This window comes from Urocampus carinirostris, chromosome 20 (assembly GCF_059441175.1).
Source record: "Urocampus carinirostris isolate Australia breed hairy pipefish chromosome 20, RoL_Ucar_1.0, whole genome shotgun sequence".
NCBI lineage: Eukaryota > Metazoa > Chordata > Actinopteri > Syngnathiformes > Syngnathidae > Urocampus > Urocampus carinirostris.
The window spans coordinates 14816290-14838012 of record NC_142368.1 but is presented as its reverse complement, the minus strand read 5'-3'; the positions used below and the strand labels follow the sequence as shown (position 1 = coordinate 14838012).

Genomic DNA, 21723 nt, shown 5'->3' with positions numbered 1-21723 from the left:
TTCTTAAGGATGGGCTGGGCACCTGTATGATGCGGCAGGGGTAAACCAGTAAAAGCTGTCGGGCCCTGCTGTTGAACAAAAGAGTGTGTTGTGTCACCCTGATCAAAGTGACATGGCCGCTTTCTGATGTCCCATTTCATCTGGAGGGACGAAAGCGTGATCAACTTTGGTGCCAAGGTGCCTTACTTGTTTGGATGTTTGGGCAATTGGGTTGGCCATGGTCCTAAAAATTTTGTGTGTGTGTGTTTTTTTTTTTTCTTCTATTTTTTTACCTTTTATTTTCTTTGTTATTTTTTGTGTTTGTCTTGCTGTCGGTCACCCCTCTTGAGGGATATGACCAACGTAGATACATAAAATATTTACAATATTGTGAACTGAAAAATTTGAAGTGATAACTGCTTTGTATCACCAATTAACTGTGATGATTAAAAGTGAATGAATATATAGATTTATATTATATATCTGTCGCCGATTTTGGATTTCAACCTCGATAAGACTAAATTTTGGGGCGCCATAGATCTCTGATGGGACCCATAGATTTTTGAGCATGCGAGTCCCCAGGACCCATCACTTTTCACAGCTAAAATGAACACTGTGTATGAATAGGGGAGTGCGAAACAAGCTAGCATACGGATCAGAGTCGGTCTGAAAATAATATAACAGAAGGGGACGTAGAAAGCAATCCATGCCAAGTGAACTGACGGGCTAACAAAAATGAGGCTCTGAAACAAACCACAGATGGAGAAGCATGAAATGATTCTCCCCTCTCGAGCTAATCGCCCAGTGCAAAAAGATTTCACGAGCCCTTCAAGGAGGATCGGAGCCGCCGGTCGAAAGTCAAACAAACCCGCAAAGTAAGAAAAGTCCCTCAAGCGCCAAACAGCCCAAAGTGGTCTTAAAATTCACAAAGGGGAAAAGAAATCCCATTACTGCAAAAAAGAATTGACTTAAAGAAGGGAAGGTTTTATCCTCATTCAGGTTGTTTTCAAAGTGCCGATGCTATCAAATGGGGATTGAATTCAACTTACACTCAATGTTCAACAGATAAAGTTCGACTAATTCCATGCCATAACCTTTACAATTATTCAATGTTCTGGTTTGCCGGCGTCCCTGCGTCCTAGACGCATTATTTTTGCTGGGGACGCATCGTGTCAAATCAACGTGTGTACCCGGAACGCAACTTTTTTGACACGAAATTGTCATTATCATTTTTAAACAAAGATTTACCGAACTCCAAACTTTTCGTCAGGCAGATCCGCCATTGTTGTTTTGGTCTCGCGGTTCGAGTTTTCGTCTGCACGCCGATCTCCAGTTCGAGTTGTGTAGTGAAAGTCGGTTTCTTTTTAGAGAACCGGCTTTTTCGGCTCAACTCATTAAAGGGAGCCGGCTCTCAAACGGCTCACTTGCTTTGATGCATTATATTACGAATGATGATGTTGTATAAAGAAGTTAAGAAACAAAGGAAGTATAAAAGGAAAAAATGAAAAAAGACAGGTTTGTGGTGATCCTTTTAATCAGTATATTACCAATAATAAATTAATGCAGAAAATGAATTCATAATTTGAATAAGAATGTGTATTATTCTACTTAATTCTATTTGCATGTATTTTTTCCTTCTACGGTGAACGTCCAAGCGACTTCATTTTTGAACTTTTTTTTATAATAAACCTCATTCATGTCGAGCAACTCAGTGTCTCACGACAAAATGTTCATTAACAATATATATGATATAAGGAAACACATGTACAATATAACATGTTAAACTACATAAATAAACATGTTTGAAAAAATAAGATTTTTTTGTATTTTGTAAGGGAAAATATGACAGTTTGTAAGAGCATGGAGCACACTAAATTTTGGGGAGCCATAGATTTTTGAGCATGCGAGTCCCCGGGACCCATCACTTTTCACAGCTAAAATGAACACTGTATAGTTCCAAAAAACATCGTCCCTTAGTGCCACAATGTAAACAGAACTGTTTGTTTTAATTGAAGTATGGTAAGTATGAAGCTTCTGTGAATAGTATTAGAATGATAAATCATCATTAGATGGCAGGAGTGGCTTTGATTAGATCTTTGTCCACACAATGAAGAAGCCAATTCCTACATCGTTTTCAAGCGCCCCCATATGGCGAGTAAGCGTATTGAAGCAGTGTGTTTAAAATGACATTTGGAAAAATAGTATTGGACCGCTATCTCCTTAACAGAGCTTATTCCCTTTAAAAAAAGAAAGTCCCATCGCCTAGTCACAGAGGGATATTTTGTGCCAACTGCAGCGAAGCGATCGCCATGGTGACCGAAATCATGTGATCACGTCACCGCTGAGAAGTTCCTTCAAAGTTCATTCATCGTTCATGCATCAGTTCAGAGTTGTCGTTATTTTGCAAGCAAAGTGCCCTTGTGTTTATGAAAAGCATTAGAGGTATCTGATGGATTTAAACTGTAAATATGTTATTCTACTGTTGCATACTATGCTTGCTTAGTGTGCCATTCTCGCCTAGTCCAATAGTAGTAATATTGTTGATACGATAACATGTTGTTGTGAAAACTGTTTTTTTGTCACTCCCCCACCCTTTAGCAGAAGAAACCTTATGTAAACTAGGGCGTTCCTAATACAATAAAAAGGCAAGGACGGAAGAGACTTTTTCAGAGTGACTTCGGTAGACTGTAAAAGCAGTCTCTGGTCATTTCTCCTTGCAAGTAAAGTTATACTCACGTCTCTGTGTCTTCTTTGAGTGCAGGTTTTATTATAAGTGTTGGGGTTAACCTAACAGTATCACAAACGCAAAGAAAAAAAGCATCGCAATAAAGGTTCTACTTGAAATGCATCCTTTATCAAAAATCTGTTTTTTTCAGAAGTTTTCTTGGAAAAAAGTACCGTAAAATTAGGACTATTGGGCGCACTTGATCATATGTCGCCCTGAGTAAATTTTAAAAGGAAAAAATATGAAATGAAATGATCTGCATTTATATAGCGCTTTTCAAGTCAATGACTTCCCAAAGCGCTTTACATTGTGCTTCACATTTCCCAATAGCGGCCATGATCTGTGCAGCCATGTAAGGCTGCTAACCTGCTTATTGGGGGTATTGGGGGTTCAGTGTCTTACCCAAGGACACTTCGGCATGTAACACGGACAAGCCGGGATTCGAACTGGGATCCCTTAATCCTAAAAATACTTTGTGGGGCAGCACGGCGGCGCAGTGGTTAGCGCTTGTGCGGCATAGTTCATGTCATGGGAACCTCCTGCGTGGGTTCAAATCCAGCTCCAGACTTCCTGTGCAGAGTTTGTATGTTCTCCCCGTGCTTGCGTGGGTTTCCTCCGGGCACTTTGGTTTCCTCCCACGTTCCAAAAACATGCATTTCAGGTGGATTGGCCGGTCCAAATTGTCCCTAGGTGTGAATGAGCGAGCGAGTTGTCTGTCCCTGTGTGCCCTGTGATTGGCTGGCAACCAGTTGAGGGTGTCCCCTGCCCACTGCCCGGAGATGGCTGGGATGGGCTCCAGCCCCCCCGCGACCCTAATGAGGATAAGCGGTACGGCTAATGATATGAGATGAGAAAAATACTTTGTACATACATAAGCCGCACGCGCCAATATTCATACATGAGATATTTACAAAGAAAGACGGTACACAGAAGGTTTTAATAATATACAGTACCCTAACCCCTTAATGTTCCGACGGCCCGTCAGTGGGCTGCCGGACTTTTGATAAACAAATGTGTTTGTACGATGTTACCGGTCACTAAAATACGTCATGCCACATATCCTTGGGAAGCTTAGACTCTTGGGATTCAAGATATGATGACCGTTTCAAAATATATTAAGAGGAACATTCGCATCAGTCTGAAACACGATACCCAAAAACTATAAAGCCTGCATAACTCACCAGTACGTCCACTGGCCGTCTTCAAATATTTTGAATGCTGCAAAAATGGCTTCGTTACATCAAGCACAATCCAAAGAATCCAACCGTGTAAAATATTTACTCCAAAACACACGACAGAAAAATATGAATCTGCTTTGGTCCCATATGAACCATCTCGGACCCTGAGAACCGCAGGGACAGGCCTTCTGCTGGTGCCCATGGACTTTCTAAAGGAGCTGTAAGACAGCTGCAGAACATCCAGAACGCTGCTGCTCAGGTCCTGACTAGAACCAGGAAGTACGACTATATTAGTCCTGTGCTCAGGTCTCTGCACTGGCTTCCTATCGCTCAGAGAATAGACTTTAAAACAGCCCTCCTGGTGTATAAGTCTCTTAATGGTCTAGCACCAAAGTACATCTGTGACACGTTGGTCCCATATGAACCATCTCGGACCCTGAGAACCTCAGGGACAGGCCTTCTGCTGGTGCCCAGAGCCAGGACTAAACAGGGTGAAGCTACGTTTCAGTTCCATGCAGCTAAACCCTGGAATAGTCTTCCTGATGACGTCAGACAGGCGTCTACTCTGACGGTGTCCAGGCTGAAAACAGCTCTGTTCAACTGTGCATACAACTGAAAGGGTTCTATCTGCACTCTTCACTTTTACTTGATTTTAATGCATTAATTTTATTAGGTTTTATCTGTGGTTTTAATGCATTTTAAAAACCACATTTCTTTTCTTCAATGTTTTAACTATAATTGTGTGTTTTTAGCCTGTCTCTTTGAATTGCATTCTGTATTGTCCTGTCTTTTTCCGACTGCCTGCTTGGTGGTGATACGAAGGAGGACGATTTGAGATGAGTCAGCGGACCAGCGTTTGACCTGAAGCATGTGAACGCCTGCATGGACCAGCTGGCAGAGATGGGAAGCTGCTTCGTGGCCGTCATAGACTTTCTGGATTAGTTTACAGCCTGGGGGCGTCGCTGCTGTCATGCACTTTCCGGAAATTTTTTCAACATCTTACCTAGTGTTTACTATGTTTGTTTACTGTAATGCTAAATGTGATTCACCCTGGTCATCCTGAAAGGGGGATACCACTTGTGAGGTCCCTTCTCAAGGTTTCTCTTTTTCCTCACGCTGATGTTTTGAGTTGTTCCTTGCCCGCATGTTGGTTTCAGATCAGGTCATTGTGTCATTGAAATCCTGTTTAGTCCTTTGAGACATTTTTGTGATTAAGGGCGTCATAAATACATTTGACTTAACTTGCTTGTGTATGAATTGTGCTATACAAATAAACTTGCCTTGCCATGAAGGTCTGTTCATGCTAGTGTTATTCATGCACAAAGGACAAGGTTACATTAAACACATTTTCCTTGAAGTGGAGTTGGGCATTAGGATTTGATCTAAATTCTTAACTTACGAACAAACATTTCACTCTAAATCAGATCTGGATTGATTTAGGTTGGTAACAACTGACCAATTCATTTCCACTACACAGCATTATCTCCAGACAGAAGAGCAGCTTCAGCGACAGACTGCTGTCACAGTCTTGTACCACGGACGGACTGAGATATTTTCGTCCTCATGCCACGAAGCTCTTTAACTCCACCCAGCAGAGTAAAGGCCCACATTAAACCACACCCCCCACATTGCATATTAGCGTATTTTTATTGCAGTGTGTATTCTGTGTAGCACTATCTAGATCACAGGCGTCAATGAGGCGGCCCGCGGGCCGGATCAGGCCCACTAAGGGATTGAATCCGGCTTGCGAGACAACGCTGAGGGAAGCGCAAGAGAAAAAATGAGCTGCAGGTTGAAATATGTCAACTTGATGTTGCCAAAGAAAGGTGCCTCGAACAAAGACGCTGTAGTTGTAGTTATTTCTCTGTCTCTCTCTCTCGCTCGCTCTTCCTCCCTTTTTCTTTCTCTTGTCTTTTTACCTTCTTTTGCTCTCTCTTCCTTTTTTCCTTTTCTCTCTCTCTACCTCTTGCTTACCCCTTCTCTCCTTCTCTTCTGTTTTCCCTCCTTCTCTCTTTCTATTTCTCTTTGGATTTCTTTCTTTCCCACTCTCACTATTTCTATTTTATCTCTTTTGTTTCTCACATTCTCTCACTCTCTGTCCCTTTCTCTCTTCTCTCTCTCCCTCTTGCTTCCCCCTCCTTGCTTTCTGTTCTTATGATTTCCCTTCTCTCTCTTTTCTCTCTCCCCCTCTTGCTTCCCCCTTCTCTCTTCTGATTTCCCTTCTCTCTTTCTCTCCTTCTTTCTCTTTAGATTTCTTTCTTTCCCTCTCTCACTATTTCTATTTTATCTCTTTTGTTTCTCACATTCTCTCTCTCTCTCCCTTTGTCCCACCCTCTCTTTCTCTTATATCTTTCTCTCTCTTTTTCTTTCTCTCTAATCTACTAGTTAGGCCCCAGAGGGAATGTTTGTTCTATCGTGTGGCCCCCCGAGTTCAAATGAGTTTGACATCCCTGATCTAGATACTCTATATAACACACTACATTGGGTATTAACACGTCACATTGGGTATTTATGTATTATATTCCTTTTACTTTATTATTGTTTTATTTTCAAAACAAGGATACTGCTGGAAGTGTGAATTTCCCTGCGGGGATGAAGAAAGTATCTATCTATCTATCTATCAATGGTACTGAGTGTTGGTAGTCAAAGACCAGAGTGCTAGCCGTCCCACTTACTCACTCAGACTGGCCTCTTTTTCCACCAACCCGTCTTTAAATCAAACATTTCGCCGGACGATAGCCCCCCACTGGATCCGGCCATCTCCGTCTGTCCCTCACCCCCTCACTTGAGAAAAAAGGTCAAGGCAATTTCTTATCCTTGCCTCGCCACTCAAGTTTCATCCACTTTTTGAAATATTTCGCCATGTCTTATGACATCATCGAGCCAAAATTGTGACAGTTTTGCATCAGCTTTGAAAGTTGAGGATTTGCCAGACCTGGTAGAGCGTGTGTTTCTTGTCCTTAAGGCAAGGTACCAGACGGCTGTAGATCTGCAGCGAATAATAGTAAGCAGCCAGCTGGAGTGACAAGGCCGAATGGCACTGCCGCTCGAAACATTGGTTGGCATCCAGAACCTGTCAGGAAAAACACAAAGGAGATTTTTGTTTCTTTTACCTGTTGTTCTTCGATTAAGGGTTTGGTACCTCAGCTAAAAAATAGGGTCCTAGTTAAGCCATTATGTTACGTTAAACCACTATTTATCTACATTTTAGCTTCACTACCTATTTCGACAATTTAATGTTATATACCGTAAATTCCGGACAATAGAGCGCACCTGATTATAAGCCGTACCCACCACATTTTAAGAAGAAAACCGATTTTGTACATACACAAGCCGCACCTGTATATAAGCCACTTGCGCCCACATTTAAACATGTAACACAAACACAAAATGAACCCAAACCCGAATTCAAGTCCCGCGACTGAAACTAAATGTCCTTCATTAAAGCCCACAGTCCAAAAATCACAGCCAGCAAAATGAATGGAAAATGATACCGGTACTTAAGGTTTGATGCAGACCTGCAGAGTCCGGGTCCCGTTGAAAGTAATCCAAGGAAAAAAGTGTATATTTCCAAAGGTAAAGGTGGGAAAAATATATCAGATGAACACATTTACTCACGCAACTTTTTCTTTAAGCAACTTTTTACCCCCTCTTCTTTCCTTGTCCGTCCCTCACCTTTAGCGGTCCCCAAAATTTTGTGTTATCGAGGTTGAAATCGTAAATCGGCGACAAATATATAATATCAATCTATATATTCATTCAGTTTTAATCATCACAGTTTATTGGTAATACAAATTAGTTATCACTTAAAGAAATTTCAGTTCACAACAATATTGTACATTATACAAAATATTATTGCTGAAATAGTTATATTAATCTATATTTTCATTCCGTTTTAATCATCACAGTTAATTGGTAATACAAAGCAGTTATCACTTCGGATTTTTCAGTTCATATATTCTTCGTGGTTTGCTGTCCCGCCACAGTTGTAATGCCTTCTCAAGGTCCAATCCATCCTCCTCATAGCGTCACCAGGAATATAATTGAGTCCATTTGGGCAGAAAAGTCCTTTTCTTGCTAGTTTTCTTTTGTTTATTTTCGTTTGTCGAATCGTTCGCTTCAACACACGTGTTTTCCTTGCCTCCGCGATCTTCCGAAGAATTTCTCTGACGTTTTTTCGTGCCGGAATTATTGCTGTTGTTATCACTTTCTGCATTATGTTTCGACTTATTACTGACCCTAAAGAAATGACCAATTTTGTGTTGATTTTCACCTAATACTGTTTTTTCGGAGGCATACTTAACCTTCACCTTCCCTCGACGCCAACCACCCCAACAATGACGTCATCTCGAAGCAACGAGATCTCGTTGGCCGAGATCGGCGTGCGGACCAGACTCGAACCGCGAGACCAAAACAACAATGGCGGATCTGCCTGACGTAAAGTTTGGAGTGTGGTAAATCTTTGTTTAAAAAAAAAAAAAGTAATCGGGTAATAATGACAATTTGGTGTCAAAAACGTTGATTTGACCCAATGCGTCCCCAGCAAAAATGATGCGTCTAGGACGTGAGCAAACCAGAACACTGAATAGTATCTATTAGCTACAGACAGAAGCTCTTGGGAACTGAGCTTCCAATGGAATTGGGCTGTCGGTGCTGCACTTGGCGTTTACCTACCTGAGGCAGCGCCAATAAGTAGGCCAGAGCCAGCGTTGTGTCTCGGGGAAATGCGTCGTTGGCAAGCTGCAGCAACACTGAGAACGAGGATTGAGAGATGGATTAACAACCGACATGAGACTCATCTTGTGTTGGCTAAATACAGACGACAGTCGGAGAAGTGGATGGTAGGAGAACCAAAAAATAGGCGAGTTTCATCATTAATTTTTCAAAATATTTTCAGAAGCATTGTCTTGGAGTGCCAAAACGTAAAAATAGTTTTTTCCTGCTTAATTAAAAATCTATTTATAATAAATGGATCGTTGCTGCTTATCTATAAGTATCACGCCTCTTTGAATGATTTCAGTATGATAAATCACAGTTAGGGGCAGCACGGCGGCGCAGTGGTGAGCGCGTGTGTGGCACAGTTCTAAGGTCTTGGGAACCTTCTGTGTGGGTTCAAATTCAGCCATTGGACTTCCTGTGCAGAGTTTGTATGTTCTCCCCGTGCTTGCGTGGATTTCCTCCCACGTTCCAAAGACATGCATTTCAGGTGGATTGGCCGGTCCAAATTGTCCCTAGGTGTGAATGAGCGAGCGAGTTGTCTGTCCCTGTGTGCCCTGCGATTGGCTGGCAACCAGTTCAGGGTGTCCCCCTGCCCACTGCCCGATGATTGCTGTGATGGGCTCCAGCACCCCCGCGACCCTACTGAGGATAAGCGGTGCAGCTAATGAGATGAGATAAGATGAGAAATCACCGTGAGTGGCTTTGATCAGACCTTTGTCCACACGTAGAGGAAGCCCCCACTTCTTAGTGTTGCTTCCAGTATCCAGCAAATAAGAGTGTGTAGGCTGCCCCATATGACTAGTAGTTGTAGTGAAGCTATGGTAACGCCTCAACAGAGTTTTTTTTTCTTACAAAAAAAAGATGACAAAGTCCCTTAGTCATCGTCGAAGCGGGGAGGGATGACGTTTCGTGTATGTCCACACGAACATGATAGTCATGGTGATTATCATCATCTAATCACTTTACTGGAAAAATCTGCAGCTGAAAAGTTCTTGCAAAGTTCATGAATCACTGATGCATAAGTTCAGTGTTTTACAAGCAAAGTGCCTTTGTGTATGATAAACATTGTTTAGATCACAGGTGTCAAACAGGCGGCCCGCGGGATTGAAGGGATTGAATCCGACCCGCGAGGCAACACTCAGAGAAGCGCAAGAGAAAAACAAGCTGCAGGTTGAAATATGTCCACTTGCCAAAGCCAGGTGCCTCAAACAAAGACACTGTACCTGTATTTATTTCTCTCTCTGCCTCTCTCCCACCTCTTTTCTCCCACTCTCTGTCTCTTTCACTCTCTGTCTCTCTTTTTCTCTTCATTTGTTGCTCTTTGTCTCTTTCTCTGTGTCTTTTTAACTTCTTTTGCTCTAACTTCATTTTTTCTTTTTCTCTCTTTTTTTCTCTTCCTACCCTTCGTGCTTTCTTTTCTCTTTTCTCACTTCTTTCAATCATCAAATGACACACAGTGAAATCAAATGTGCTGAAGAATTAGCTTTTGTCTGGAGAGCGTGTTTGGCAGATTTTTCAATTTTGTCTGAAAATATAGGATGTGGCGCTCTCAATTTCTTTTGAAAACTTTTTTTGCGCTTATGGCTCTTTGGCTCAAAAAGGTTCCTGACCCCTGCGCTATACGATGGGCGGCATTGGCTAAGTTTTTAAGCGAATAAAACTTTTTTTTTTTTTTTTAAACTTGGTATTTTAAGTAATTCAAGACATTCGAGTTGGATAAAAAAATATGGGAACTGAGCATTTTATTGATTGATGTTCAATTTTGTTCATTTCATTTTTCTTCTACATAATTTTTCATATTGAATTTCTTGGTATTCAATCTTGCTTTTATATACCGTAAATTCCGGACTATAAGCTGCTTTCAACTCTGCGGCTTATTCAGTGATGCGGCCAATTGATGTCATTTTTCTAACGGCCGCCAGCGGCGCTCGAGTACCAAAGGTAAGATTTAGACTGCAACTTCTTAGCTTGTGCACAAATTAAATTAGCGTAGACATATCCTCATCATGCAAATTGCAAAAAAAGGCACATGACGCAACTTTCAAGCTAAACGCAATCGAGCAGTCCGATATACAAAACTCAATTCCAATGAAGTTGGGAAAGTGTGTTAATTGCAAATAAAAATTGATCCAAGTAAATTGCAAATTCTTTTCAACCCATATTTAAATGAATGCACAGCAAAGACAACATATTTATTGTCTTCACTCATAAACTTTATTGTTTTGGGAGAAAATCATCAACTCTGTAATTTGATGACAGCAACACGTGCCAAAATAGTTGGGACAGGTGTCAATAACTACTCAGAAAGTGGATGAATGGAAATCAACCAACTATTTGCAGGTGAACAGATGAATTAGCAACAGGTGAGAGTTGTTACTGGGTATAAAAAAGGGAGACCCGAACAAGCTAAGTCATTCACATGCAAGGATGGGGCGAGGTTCACCTCTTTGTGAACAACTGCGTGAGCAAATTGTTGAACAGTTTAAAAACAACATTCCTCAAAGTACAATTGCAAGGAATTTAGGGATATCATCATCTACAGTCCATAATATTGTGAAAAGGTTCAGGGAATCTGGAGAAATCACTGTGCGTAAACGGCATGGCCGTAAACCATTATTGAATGCCCGTGACCTCCGAGCCCTCAAGCGGTACTGCATTAAGAACCGACATCAATGTGTAAAGGACATCACCACATGGGCTCAGGAACACTTTGGAAAACCACTGTCAGTCAATACAGTTCGACGCTATATCCGTAAGTGTGGGTTAAAACTTTATGTTGCAAAGCGTAAGCCATTCATCAACAACATCCAGAAACGCCGCAGGGTTCTCTGGGCCCGAGCCCATCTAAAATGGACTGATACAAAGTGGAAAAGTGTTCTGTGGTCTGATGAGTCAGTTTTCCAAATTGTGTTTGGAAATTGTGGACGTCGTGTCCTCCGGTCCAAAGAAGAACAGAACCACCCAGACTGTTATGCACGCAAAGTGCAAAAGCCAGCATCTGTGATGGTATGGGGGTGCATGAGTGGCCAAGGAATGGGTAACCTGCACATCTGTGAAGGCACCATTAATGCAGAAAAGTACATTCAGGTTTTGGAACAAAGTATGTTGCCATCCAAACAGAATCTTTACCATGGGCGCCCTTGCTTCTTCCAGCAGGATAATGCCAAGCCACACACTGCACGTCTCACGACAGCGTGGCTTCGTAGTAAGAGGGTGCGGGTGCTTGACTGGCCTGCCTGCAGTCCTGACCTGTCTCCCATTGAAAATGTGTGGCGCATTATAAAGCGCAGAATAAGACAAAGGAGACCCCGGACTGTTGAACAGCTGAAGCTGTACATAAAGCAAGAATGGGAAAGGATTCCACTATCAACGATTCAACAACTAGTCTCCTCACTTCCTAAACGTTTATTGAGTGTTATTAAAAGGAAAGGTGATGTAACACAATGGTGAAGAAGCCCCTTTCCCAACTACTTTGGCACTTGTTGCAATTATAAAATTCTAAGTTTATCATTATTTGCTTATGGAAATAAAGTTTATGAGTTTGAACATGGATAATCTTGTCTTTGTTGTGTATTCATTTAAATATGGGTTAGAAAAGGTTTGCAAGTCATTCTATTCTAATTTTACTGACATTTTAAACTTTTTCCCAACTTCAATGGAATTGACTTTTGTAGAAGGAAACAGATCTACCGCACGGACACTGAACTTTGCGAGCGTGATGCTAGCGTTTCTTTGAATAAGGGAGCGTGGGATGACAAAGTGTTTGTCACATACTGAAGGAAGACGATTCTGATTACGTCAGTCATAAGGAGGAAGATAAGGATGGTTTACCGTGCTTATTACAAGTACGGTAAGTTTTTTAACAGAGCTGTTTACTGTGTTAAGAAACAGAGCTACTGCACGTAAACTTTAATTTGCGAGCGTGATGCTAACGTGGTTTTGAATAAGGGAGCATGGGGCGACGTCTATATGACAAAGTACCGGGGAAGACGACTTTGATAATAATAATAATAATAATAATTTCCTTGTATTGTCATTCTGTGTAACAATGTACACAGAACGAAATGTCGATTGCACCTGACCCGTTGTAGCGAGCCGATGCAGCCGCAGCCAACAGAGGGCGCCGCCGACCACTTTCTAAGTCTTAGGAATGACTCGGCCGGGGCGCGAACCACCGACCTCCCAGTCTCAAAGCGGGCGCCTTACCATCTAGGCTACTGAGCTGGTATGATGTCAGTTATAAGGAGAAAGATGAGGACGGTTTACCGTGATTTCTACAACTACGATATGTTTTTTTTTTTAACAGACCGGTTTACTGGGTTGCGAGCGTGTTGCTAGTAGCGTTTTGCTACCCTTCACAGGCCCGGTTTGGGATGAAAGTTATAATATTATTATTAAAGCTTTGAAAACTCTCTCGGTGTACCGTCTTTCTTTGTAACTATGTGTGACCATGTATAATATGTATTTACAACTGTATATTTTTGTAATGTATTTATTTCAGACACTTATTCTGATATGTTTTGTACGAGCAAATGAGAAAGAAGGGGTGGGGCAAACGCGGGCTGACGGGAAGTGGAGTAAAGGTGAGACGTGTTTTTGGACGCGGCCGACAATAGTGGACATATATTTTTACCACGCTTACCTTTGGAAACATACACTTTTTTTCTTGGATTACTTTCAACGGCACCCGGACTATGCAAGTCTGCATTAAATTTTAAGTACCGGTATCATTTTCCGTTCATTTTGCCGGCTGTGTTTTTTGGACTTTTCGTGTTAGAATTGCGTTTTTTCAATGTGGCCACATGCAGCTTATATACACGTGCGGCTTGGGTATGTACAAAATCGGTTTTACTCCCGAAATGTGGTGGGTGCGGCTTATAATCAGGTGCGCTCTATAGGCCAGAATTTACGGTAATAGTACATTTTTAAAGTATGCATTTCATTCCTGGTTTGAAACATTTAATTCATGTATTTATGATTGTATTTTTGGTCCTCCACATCAAAGCGCCACAATTATACCAAGGCTTCTACATTTCATTAAGTACGGGTGATAGCCATACATTTATTTTTGGAGTGGGGACACCGTGGAAATTTACTCAACTTGTTGTAACATGAATGAATACACAAAAGTGCAAATCCACTTAGGAAATGACAAGACGGAGAAAAAAGCGGAGGCGAACGTGGCCTCAAGCAATTCCATCACCGCTTGCAATTAGTTGGAGACTTCTTTGTGCATTACATTGTGGGAAAAAAAATGTCATTTGCAGCATACTTATAATGATCGGGCAAAAAATATAATGAGCTTTTCTGATTTATTTCAGTATGTTCATACGTTTGGTGGTATAATTAAAATAATTCAATAGGGGTTCGATTGGGAAGTGGAGTGAGTCATTAACCTAACCAGAGGTGCTAATCACACCAGGAAAAAAAGTGCCAAAATAAAATAGAGTGATGGGGGGAAAAAGTGTTGGAAATTACAAGTCGGTAATTAGGAAGTGAGGTTGAATTCCCATTTCAGGAAGCACAAACTGACGGGCTTATATCCTTTCTAATGTTGCAATTTTAGCTGCACGTGATCAATGTTTTCTCTAAGCTGCGTGTGTGCGCAATTGCGCACTACCCAGAGCTTTTATGCGCGCAAGAAAATCTAGCCGGCTCACAAAAATCATTAATTAAGAAGCGAATTAAGTCAAAGGTACAGTGCATGAAGGTAAAAATACACGGGTTCCCCTGACGCTGTGTTCTAAATGTGATTTTTAAGTCATTTTGTGCACAATTTTACATAATATTTGGTTGTGTAGGGATGAAAGAAGCAAAAACAACCTGAAGAGCCGTTTGGGACCCGAAAGAGACGGTTCTTTTTAGTGGGCCGAGCCGAAGAAGCCGGTTCTCGAAAAACTCGACTGACTTTACTCAACTTCGTTCTACTTCGACCTTGACTTCAAAATACCGCATTTAGGACACAACGTCAGGGGAACCCGTGTATTTTTACCTTCATGCACTGTAACTTTGACTTAAGTCGCTTCTCAATTAGTAATTTTGAGCCCTGAGTTTTACGAGCCGGCTCAATTTCCTTGTGCGCGGAAAAGCTCGAGGTAGTGCGCAATTGCGGACACAGGCAGATTAGAGGGTACATTGTTAACAGCACAGGGAGAACATGGAAACTCTGCAACTCAGAACATGTCATTTTTTAAAATATGGATCGTGTTGGTCACTGGTAGCAGTCGACAACAATATCGTATATTGCTGATATTGTTGCTAGGAGTGGATGGATGCCACGTTGTGTTCGTAAGGTTTATCAAAAAACAAGGATGCGCAATAATTAGTAAGCGAAGAAATTGGCAGATGTTCACATGTATAAAATCAAAAAATTGGTAATACGTAAGCACTTACTGTACACTTACATTAAAGCTACTGTAACTTTAAATGGAATTACACACAATATAAATTTACAGTACTAGTTTTCACTTTTTTGCATGTAGTAGTTTGCATGCCCATACTGGAAAAGTTGATGCTGGCAGGGAGAGGTCTCTGGTGCAGGGGTCGGGAACCGTTTTGACTCAAAGAGCCATAAAAGCAAAATATATGAATTTTCTTTTTGGAAAGAGCCACACCATATATTATGAGACAAATTTACTAAATTGCTTAACCCGCGCCCCAGACAAAAGCTTAGTATTCAGCACATTTATTTTTGATGATTTGATAAAAATGATTAAAAGAGAATAATGGCAGAGCCTGTGTCCCAAAATCAACAAACATACCACTTTAAACGTGTCTCTTTATTGCAATGACTCAAGATCGGTTAAACTCATTTAGACCTTTTTTTTATATTGGTTTCAAAACCAGATGCAAGCAGCTATTTTGTAAAAACGTCACAACATTCTGCAAACAGGGAGCCTGATGTGCTTACCTTTGGCGCAGACGACGTAGGGCGAGAGATGGGAGGGAGTGCTTTCACCTTTTGCATAGCTCCACCCATCCCTCCCACTCATCCAATCAAATAACTTTAAATTCTCTTTCAGGTATTTGGACGTATTTACAGTTTGTTCTGTGGATTCATCATAAGGTATCTGATCACTGAACACAGATTATATAGGGAGCTTTTATACAAAAGGATTCTTTACAGCCAAAACGAGTTTTTTTTGGTGTGACACCTTGACTGTAAATTGTAGTCAAAAACGCGCCCTATATATTCTGCAAAGTACTAGTGTTGGATTCAGTTTCGGTTTGGCTTTGCTCATGTTTTGAATGAGGTGGAGAAAATTTGCATGCAATCAAATTCTTCTCTGAGCCATTGGTACTCAAAGAAAGAGCCATATATGGCTCACTGTGAGAGATATCTAGTATATAAACTCTATGTTGGCAGAATTATTCAGATAAAAACACTTATTGAGGTTTGACCTCCCACATTAAAATGAAATAAAATTGAGAAAGGTATTTACAAAAAATGGAATTAGACTGATCTTTGATACGTGACTATGTGTGTGTGTGTTGATGATTGTTTTTATATTTAGGAATATAAAATAGGTTAATTTCATAGCATGGAAGTCTGAGAAATACACAACCGAAAACAGCCAACTTTACACTCGCGAGCCATAGGTTCCCGACCCCTGCTCTAGTGGTTGCCCCCAAGACTGCTCTGATTTTCTTTTGGTTAGCGAGCAAGATTTTTTTCTTTTAAATAAAAACTATATCCTGAATTTTTTAGTGTTTAGAGGTAATCGTAAACAGAGGTACAATTGCCAAAAATGTTACCCCACAGGAACGTGATTGACCAGCAGGCAGGTTAGCATCAAGCTCATAGGGAGAGCAATAGACCGCTTTCTAAAAAAACCGCCACGCTTTCTCTGCTTACTTGTCCTTGGTGCGCCGGCCCCTGCGGATTTTTACGAGCTACACCTCCCAATGAGCTGATTACACGCCTCTCTAAATCTAGCGATACCATCGGGACAGGGATTACCAGAGGGATAAACACACACCCATCCAATAGACTACTCAGACTTTAAAGCCTATGCTATTTCAGCTTGAAAACAAAAAAAAGGAATCTCGAAATGGGGCGACTGTGTTCGGTTGTCACCAAGATTTTTGCACATTAGCATCTACGTTTGTCAAGCGAACTGGTAGAAAGGCAGGAGAGCAATGAAAAATACACCATAATGACAAGCAATGTTCCCTGTCATTTTCCAGGGGTCTGAGCGTTCACACAAAGTCGGTGAGCAACGCTTGAAACAACAGTGAGCGACAGCAATCCCAAGTGTGGCAACTAAGTCATTAGCAAACATGTCCAAAACTTGACATCAAGTTACATTATGCTGATTTTCCGGCAATGCAAAATTATTTTTCACTTTTGAAGGAATTGACTCATGTACGATTGCAAAGGTTGCAGGGCCTACAAACGTCATTTGTTTTAACAATTTTTTCACAGGATTTCCATTTCTTTTTTTTTCCTGGTATCTTTTGTCACATAATACTAACATTTTTGGGGGCTTATTGAGTCGGTTGTAAGATACAGAACTGTACTTAATCACATTGTTTAGTTGAAGTAGTGTTGGCAACAAGATTCACTTGGTATAATTTGAAATTATTTGAATGCAACACAAACTTTTTCTTCTTTTTCCTTTGTTTTTTTCTACTTTTTATTAAATTCCTTTAAAAAAATCTCATTGTGTTTATTTTTTCCGAGCTGTTACTTTTTCTTTTTGTTCTTCATTTACTTTTTTTCCTACATTTCTTTTTCTTTTTTTTCTGGCTTTTTTCTAAATTTTTCCTTCTTTTTTTTCTCTTTCTTTTGTTTCTTTTTTTTCTCAGCTTTTCACTACTTTTTCATTTTGGTATTTTTTTTCTTTTTTGTTCTATTCCCCCCTTCCTTTAAGTCATTTTGTGCATAATTTTACATAATATTTGGTCATGTTGGGATTAAAGAAGCAAAAAAAAAAACCGAAGAGCCATTTAGGACCCGAAAGAGCCGGTTCCTTTTAGTGAGCCGAGCCGAAGAAGCCGGTTCTCGACAAACTCTTCTAACTTTACTCAACTTCGTTCTACTTCGACTCGACTTCAAAATACCGCATTTAGGACACAACGTCAGGGGAACCTGTGTATATTTACCTTCATGCATTGTAACTTAGACTTGAGTCGCTTCTTAATTAGCAATTTGGAGCCCTCATTTTTGTGCGCTGGCTAGACTTTCTTGTGCGCTGAGAATGTGCGAGCAGAGCGCAGATGAGCACGCGCGCAGCTTAGAAGGAACACTGCGGACAACGATGGGGAAAAAGTGTAACTTTGCTGACTTACGTGACAAAGATGCAATCACCCTGTAATGATACACATTTTCTTTTCTGGGAGGAGACATGGTGACGGATTTTCTCAGCTATATCTATTTGCCAAGGTAGAAAGAAGTCACTTACTAGTAGCAAAATAAAGCTTTCTTCAAAACATGAGATCACAGACAAGGACAATTTTTGAAATAGTATTGCAAAGGAAGCATTGCATATTCAGTATTTACAAAAGTGTGGTGATTTTTTTTGCTATAGCCAACATCAACTTTGGTTTTAACTATTTAAGTGCAATGTTCCCTCTAAGCTGTGGGCAGTGCGCGATTGCGCACTACCCAGAGCTTTTCCGCGCACAAAAAAAATCTAGCCAGCTCACAAAAATCAGGGCTCGAAATTGCTAATCAAGAAGCGAATTAAGTCAAAGTTACAGTGCAAAGAGAGCATAGGTAAAAATGCAAGGGTTCCCCTGACGCTGTGTTCTAAATGCGGTATTTTGAAGTCAAGGTCGAAGTAGAACCAAGTTGAGTAAAGTCAGAGTTTTTCAAGAACCGGCTCTTCCGGGTCCTAAAAGGCTCTTCGGGTTGTTTTTTCTTCTTTAATCCCAACATGACCAAATATTATGTAAAGTTATGCACAAAATGACTTAAAGGAAGGGGGGAATAGAACAAAAAAGAAAAAAATACCAAAATGAAAAAGTAGTGAAAAGCTGAGAACAAAAGAAACAAAAATGAAAAAAGGAAAAATTCAGGAAAAAAAAACTGAAAAAAGAAAAGAAAGAAACAAAGGAAAAAAAGTAAATGGAGAAGAAAAATAAAAAGTAACAGTTAGGAAAATTAAACACAATGAGATTTTATTTTAAAGGAATTACATTTTTTTTTTAAAAACAGGGGAAAAAGGAAAAAGTTTGTGTTGTATTCAAATGATTTCCAATGATATCAAGCTTAAAACACACTTATATTCTATAGGATATGAAAAACGTATATTTATGTTGACAATATCAGGGGATGGTGTCATAATAGTCTGTAGTTTGCAATAGTCTTTGATCTGTGCAGCCCTTTGAGACTCTTTGTGATTAAGGGCTATACAATTAAACACGACTTGACTTGACTCAAGATTTCAAGACTTATTTAGTCTTTAAAGCCTTTATTACATGTTTACTCTGGAGTGCCATTCCTCTTCTTGTTGCATACAATGTTTCTCAACATTGATGTCAATGAACGACTATTCTTTCTATTCTCATCTCATTAGCTGCACCACTTATCCTCAGTAGGGTCGCGGGGGTGCTGGAGCCCATCCCAGCAATCATCGGGCAGTGGGCAGGAGACACCCTGAACTGGATGCCAGCCAATCGCAGGGCAGACAGGGACAGACAACTCGCTCGCTCATTCACACCTAGGGACAATTTCTATTCTATTCTATTTCATTAACACAGGGTAAGGGAACCTATGGCTCGGGAGCCATATATGGCTCGTTTCATGAGTACGTATGGCTCCGAAATAAAATGTAACTATTGCACATCTCTCTGTGGCGTTCCAAAGTCAAGTGATTTCACCCCGATTTTGGTCCGTATAAAGCCAAAGCAATTTCATGCAGAAGTTTAATAAGAAACCATTTTAACTGATAACTAAAAACGCTGGCAAACGACTTTGATTGGGTGAGCAGTACAGGTGGGCGGATCCATGCACTTCCTTCTCTCTCTCTCTCTCAGTGCAGTCTTCACCAAAAGTGAATATGATGATATGCTTATGGTTTGCAGTCATTGGTGACATTTTTACAAAATAACTTTGCATGCACATTGTTTTGAAACCGTTATTAAGGACACATTTCATGGAAGAAAATTCACTCTTAAGTGAAGGTGGAAGACAAATTGTGGCATATTGACATTGATTTGGGACACAGGATTTGGCATTATTATCATTTCATACATTTGATGAAATCATCAAATGACACACGGTTAAATAAAATGTGCTGAAGGATTAGCTTTTGTCTAGAGAGCGTGTTTGGCAGTTTTTTCAATTTTGTCTGAAAATATAGAATGTGGCTCTCTCAATTTCTTTTTCAAACATGTTTTGCTTTATTGGCTCTTTGGGTCAAAAAGGTTCCTGACCCCTGCATTAACGCATTAACTTCAGAGACAAAGCTTTAAGTCAAACAGCAGAACGACTATTTTCCAAATTTTGTTGACATTTTTGTTGGAAAAAAGACTTTTTGCACTTTGTAGCGGATGTCAGTAATGTTTACCTTCTGTCGCGGGAAACAAAGTGGCCCCTTCCGTTTTGGCCTCTGCCAGTTTTCCAGTCCTTAGCAGCACTTGGGCAAAGTTCTCGGGAGGAATATCCTTATATGACGAAAATATATCTTGACTCTAAGAAACACAACAGAGAAGAAAGACAGGTCAGGAAGAGCAGTAGGATTCTAGAAAAGTACCAGCTTGCTCAGTTTAACCCAAAGTCAACTATTTTCAGACAACGGTGCACAGGGTTTTTGCCTCGAAAATAAAAAATAGGTGATCCTTCTCCTTAGATTTAAAGGTGAATCTACTCTTTTATTTACCGTAAATTCCGGACTATAAACCGCTACTTTTTTCCCCAAACGGTCAACCCTGCGGCTTATTCAGTGATGTGGCCAATTGATGTAATTTTTCTAACGTCCGCCAGCGGCGCTCAATTACAAAAGGTAAGATTTAGACCGGTGGAATATTGCGCCGAGGAAGACTGCAACTTCTTGGCTTGTGCATACAGTGGAACCTCGATTCTCGACCATAATCGGTTCCAGAACCCTGTTCGAAAACCGATTTGTTCGATCGCCGAAATCATTTTTCCCATTAAAAATAATGTATATCATTTTAATCCATCAAACACCCTGAATGTTTACCTTGAATGTTTAACGTAAACATAAAGCTAACCCAGGCTAATCGTACGTTCGCGTTATCGTAATCTTCCGTACGAAAGATTACGCTAACATGAACGTGTAAAAATAAAAAAAAAGGCTAAAACACTTTGTACACCTATATTAAAAGCGAAAGCAAAACGAAGCACGTTATATTATTAAAGCTTTGAAAACCCCCTCGGTGTACCGTCTTTCTTTGTAAATATGTGTAACCATGTATAATATGTATTTGCAAATGTATATTTTTGTAATGTATTTATTTCAGACACTTAATCTGATATGTTTTGCACGGGCGAATAAAAAAGAAGGGGCGAAAACGTGGGGACCGGTAGAGGTGAGTGTTTGTGGACGCGGCGGACAATAGTGGATATATATTTTTCCCACCCTTACCTTTGGAAATATACACTTTTTTCCTTGGATTACTTTCAACGGGTACTTGGACTCTGCAGGTCTGCATCTAACCTCAAGTACCGGTATCATTTTCTGTTCATTTTGCCGGCTGTGATTTTTGCACTGTGTACTTTTAAGAAGGACGTTCAGTTTCAATCGTGGGACTAAAAGTCGGGTTTAGGTTAATTTTGTGTTACATTTTTTTAATGTGGGCGCATGCGGCTTATATACAGGTGCGGCTTGTGTAAGTACAAAATCGGTTTTCCTCTCAAAATGCGGTGGGTGCGGCTTATAATCAGGTGGGCTCTATAGTCCGGAATTTACGGTACATTTTTTTTAATACTTCCTTATCTTCCTTCCTTGACAGTTATCTCTGTTTTTGCACCCCGCTCTAAGCGCCTTTGTTTTTTTCCCCTTCACAACATGTCAAGTCGTGTTAGATGATACGCCGTTGCTCCTCTTTCTCTAACGCCGACAACTCTCAAAATTGCTTTTGGCATTAAAATGACTTAGCGAAATCAATATTAATTCATTTCCAGCCTTGTTTATTTTTTTTTTATTTTGAAGCTTT

The 21723-nt window shown here is 40.4% G+C and overlaps 1 protein-coding gene across 1 annotated transcript in view; it reads right to left on the bottom strand.

Moving 5' to 3' along the window:
- Positions 1–21723, bottom strand: part of nbas (NBAS subunit of NRZ tethering complex) — a 287616-nt gene that overhangs the window by 122793 nt on the left and 143100 nt on the right. The window contains exons 39-41 of the mRNA XM_088324534.1: positions 20115–20238; positions 8557–8633; positions 6818–6955 (exon numbers count right to left, since the gene is read on the bottom strand). Of these exons, the coding sequence (XP_088180660.1) occupies positions 6818–6955; positions 8557–8633; positions 20115–20238 (339 nt within the window). The remainder of the gene's footprint in view (positions 1–6817; positions 6956–8556; positions 8634–20114; positions 20239–21723) is intronic.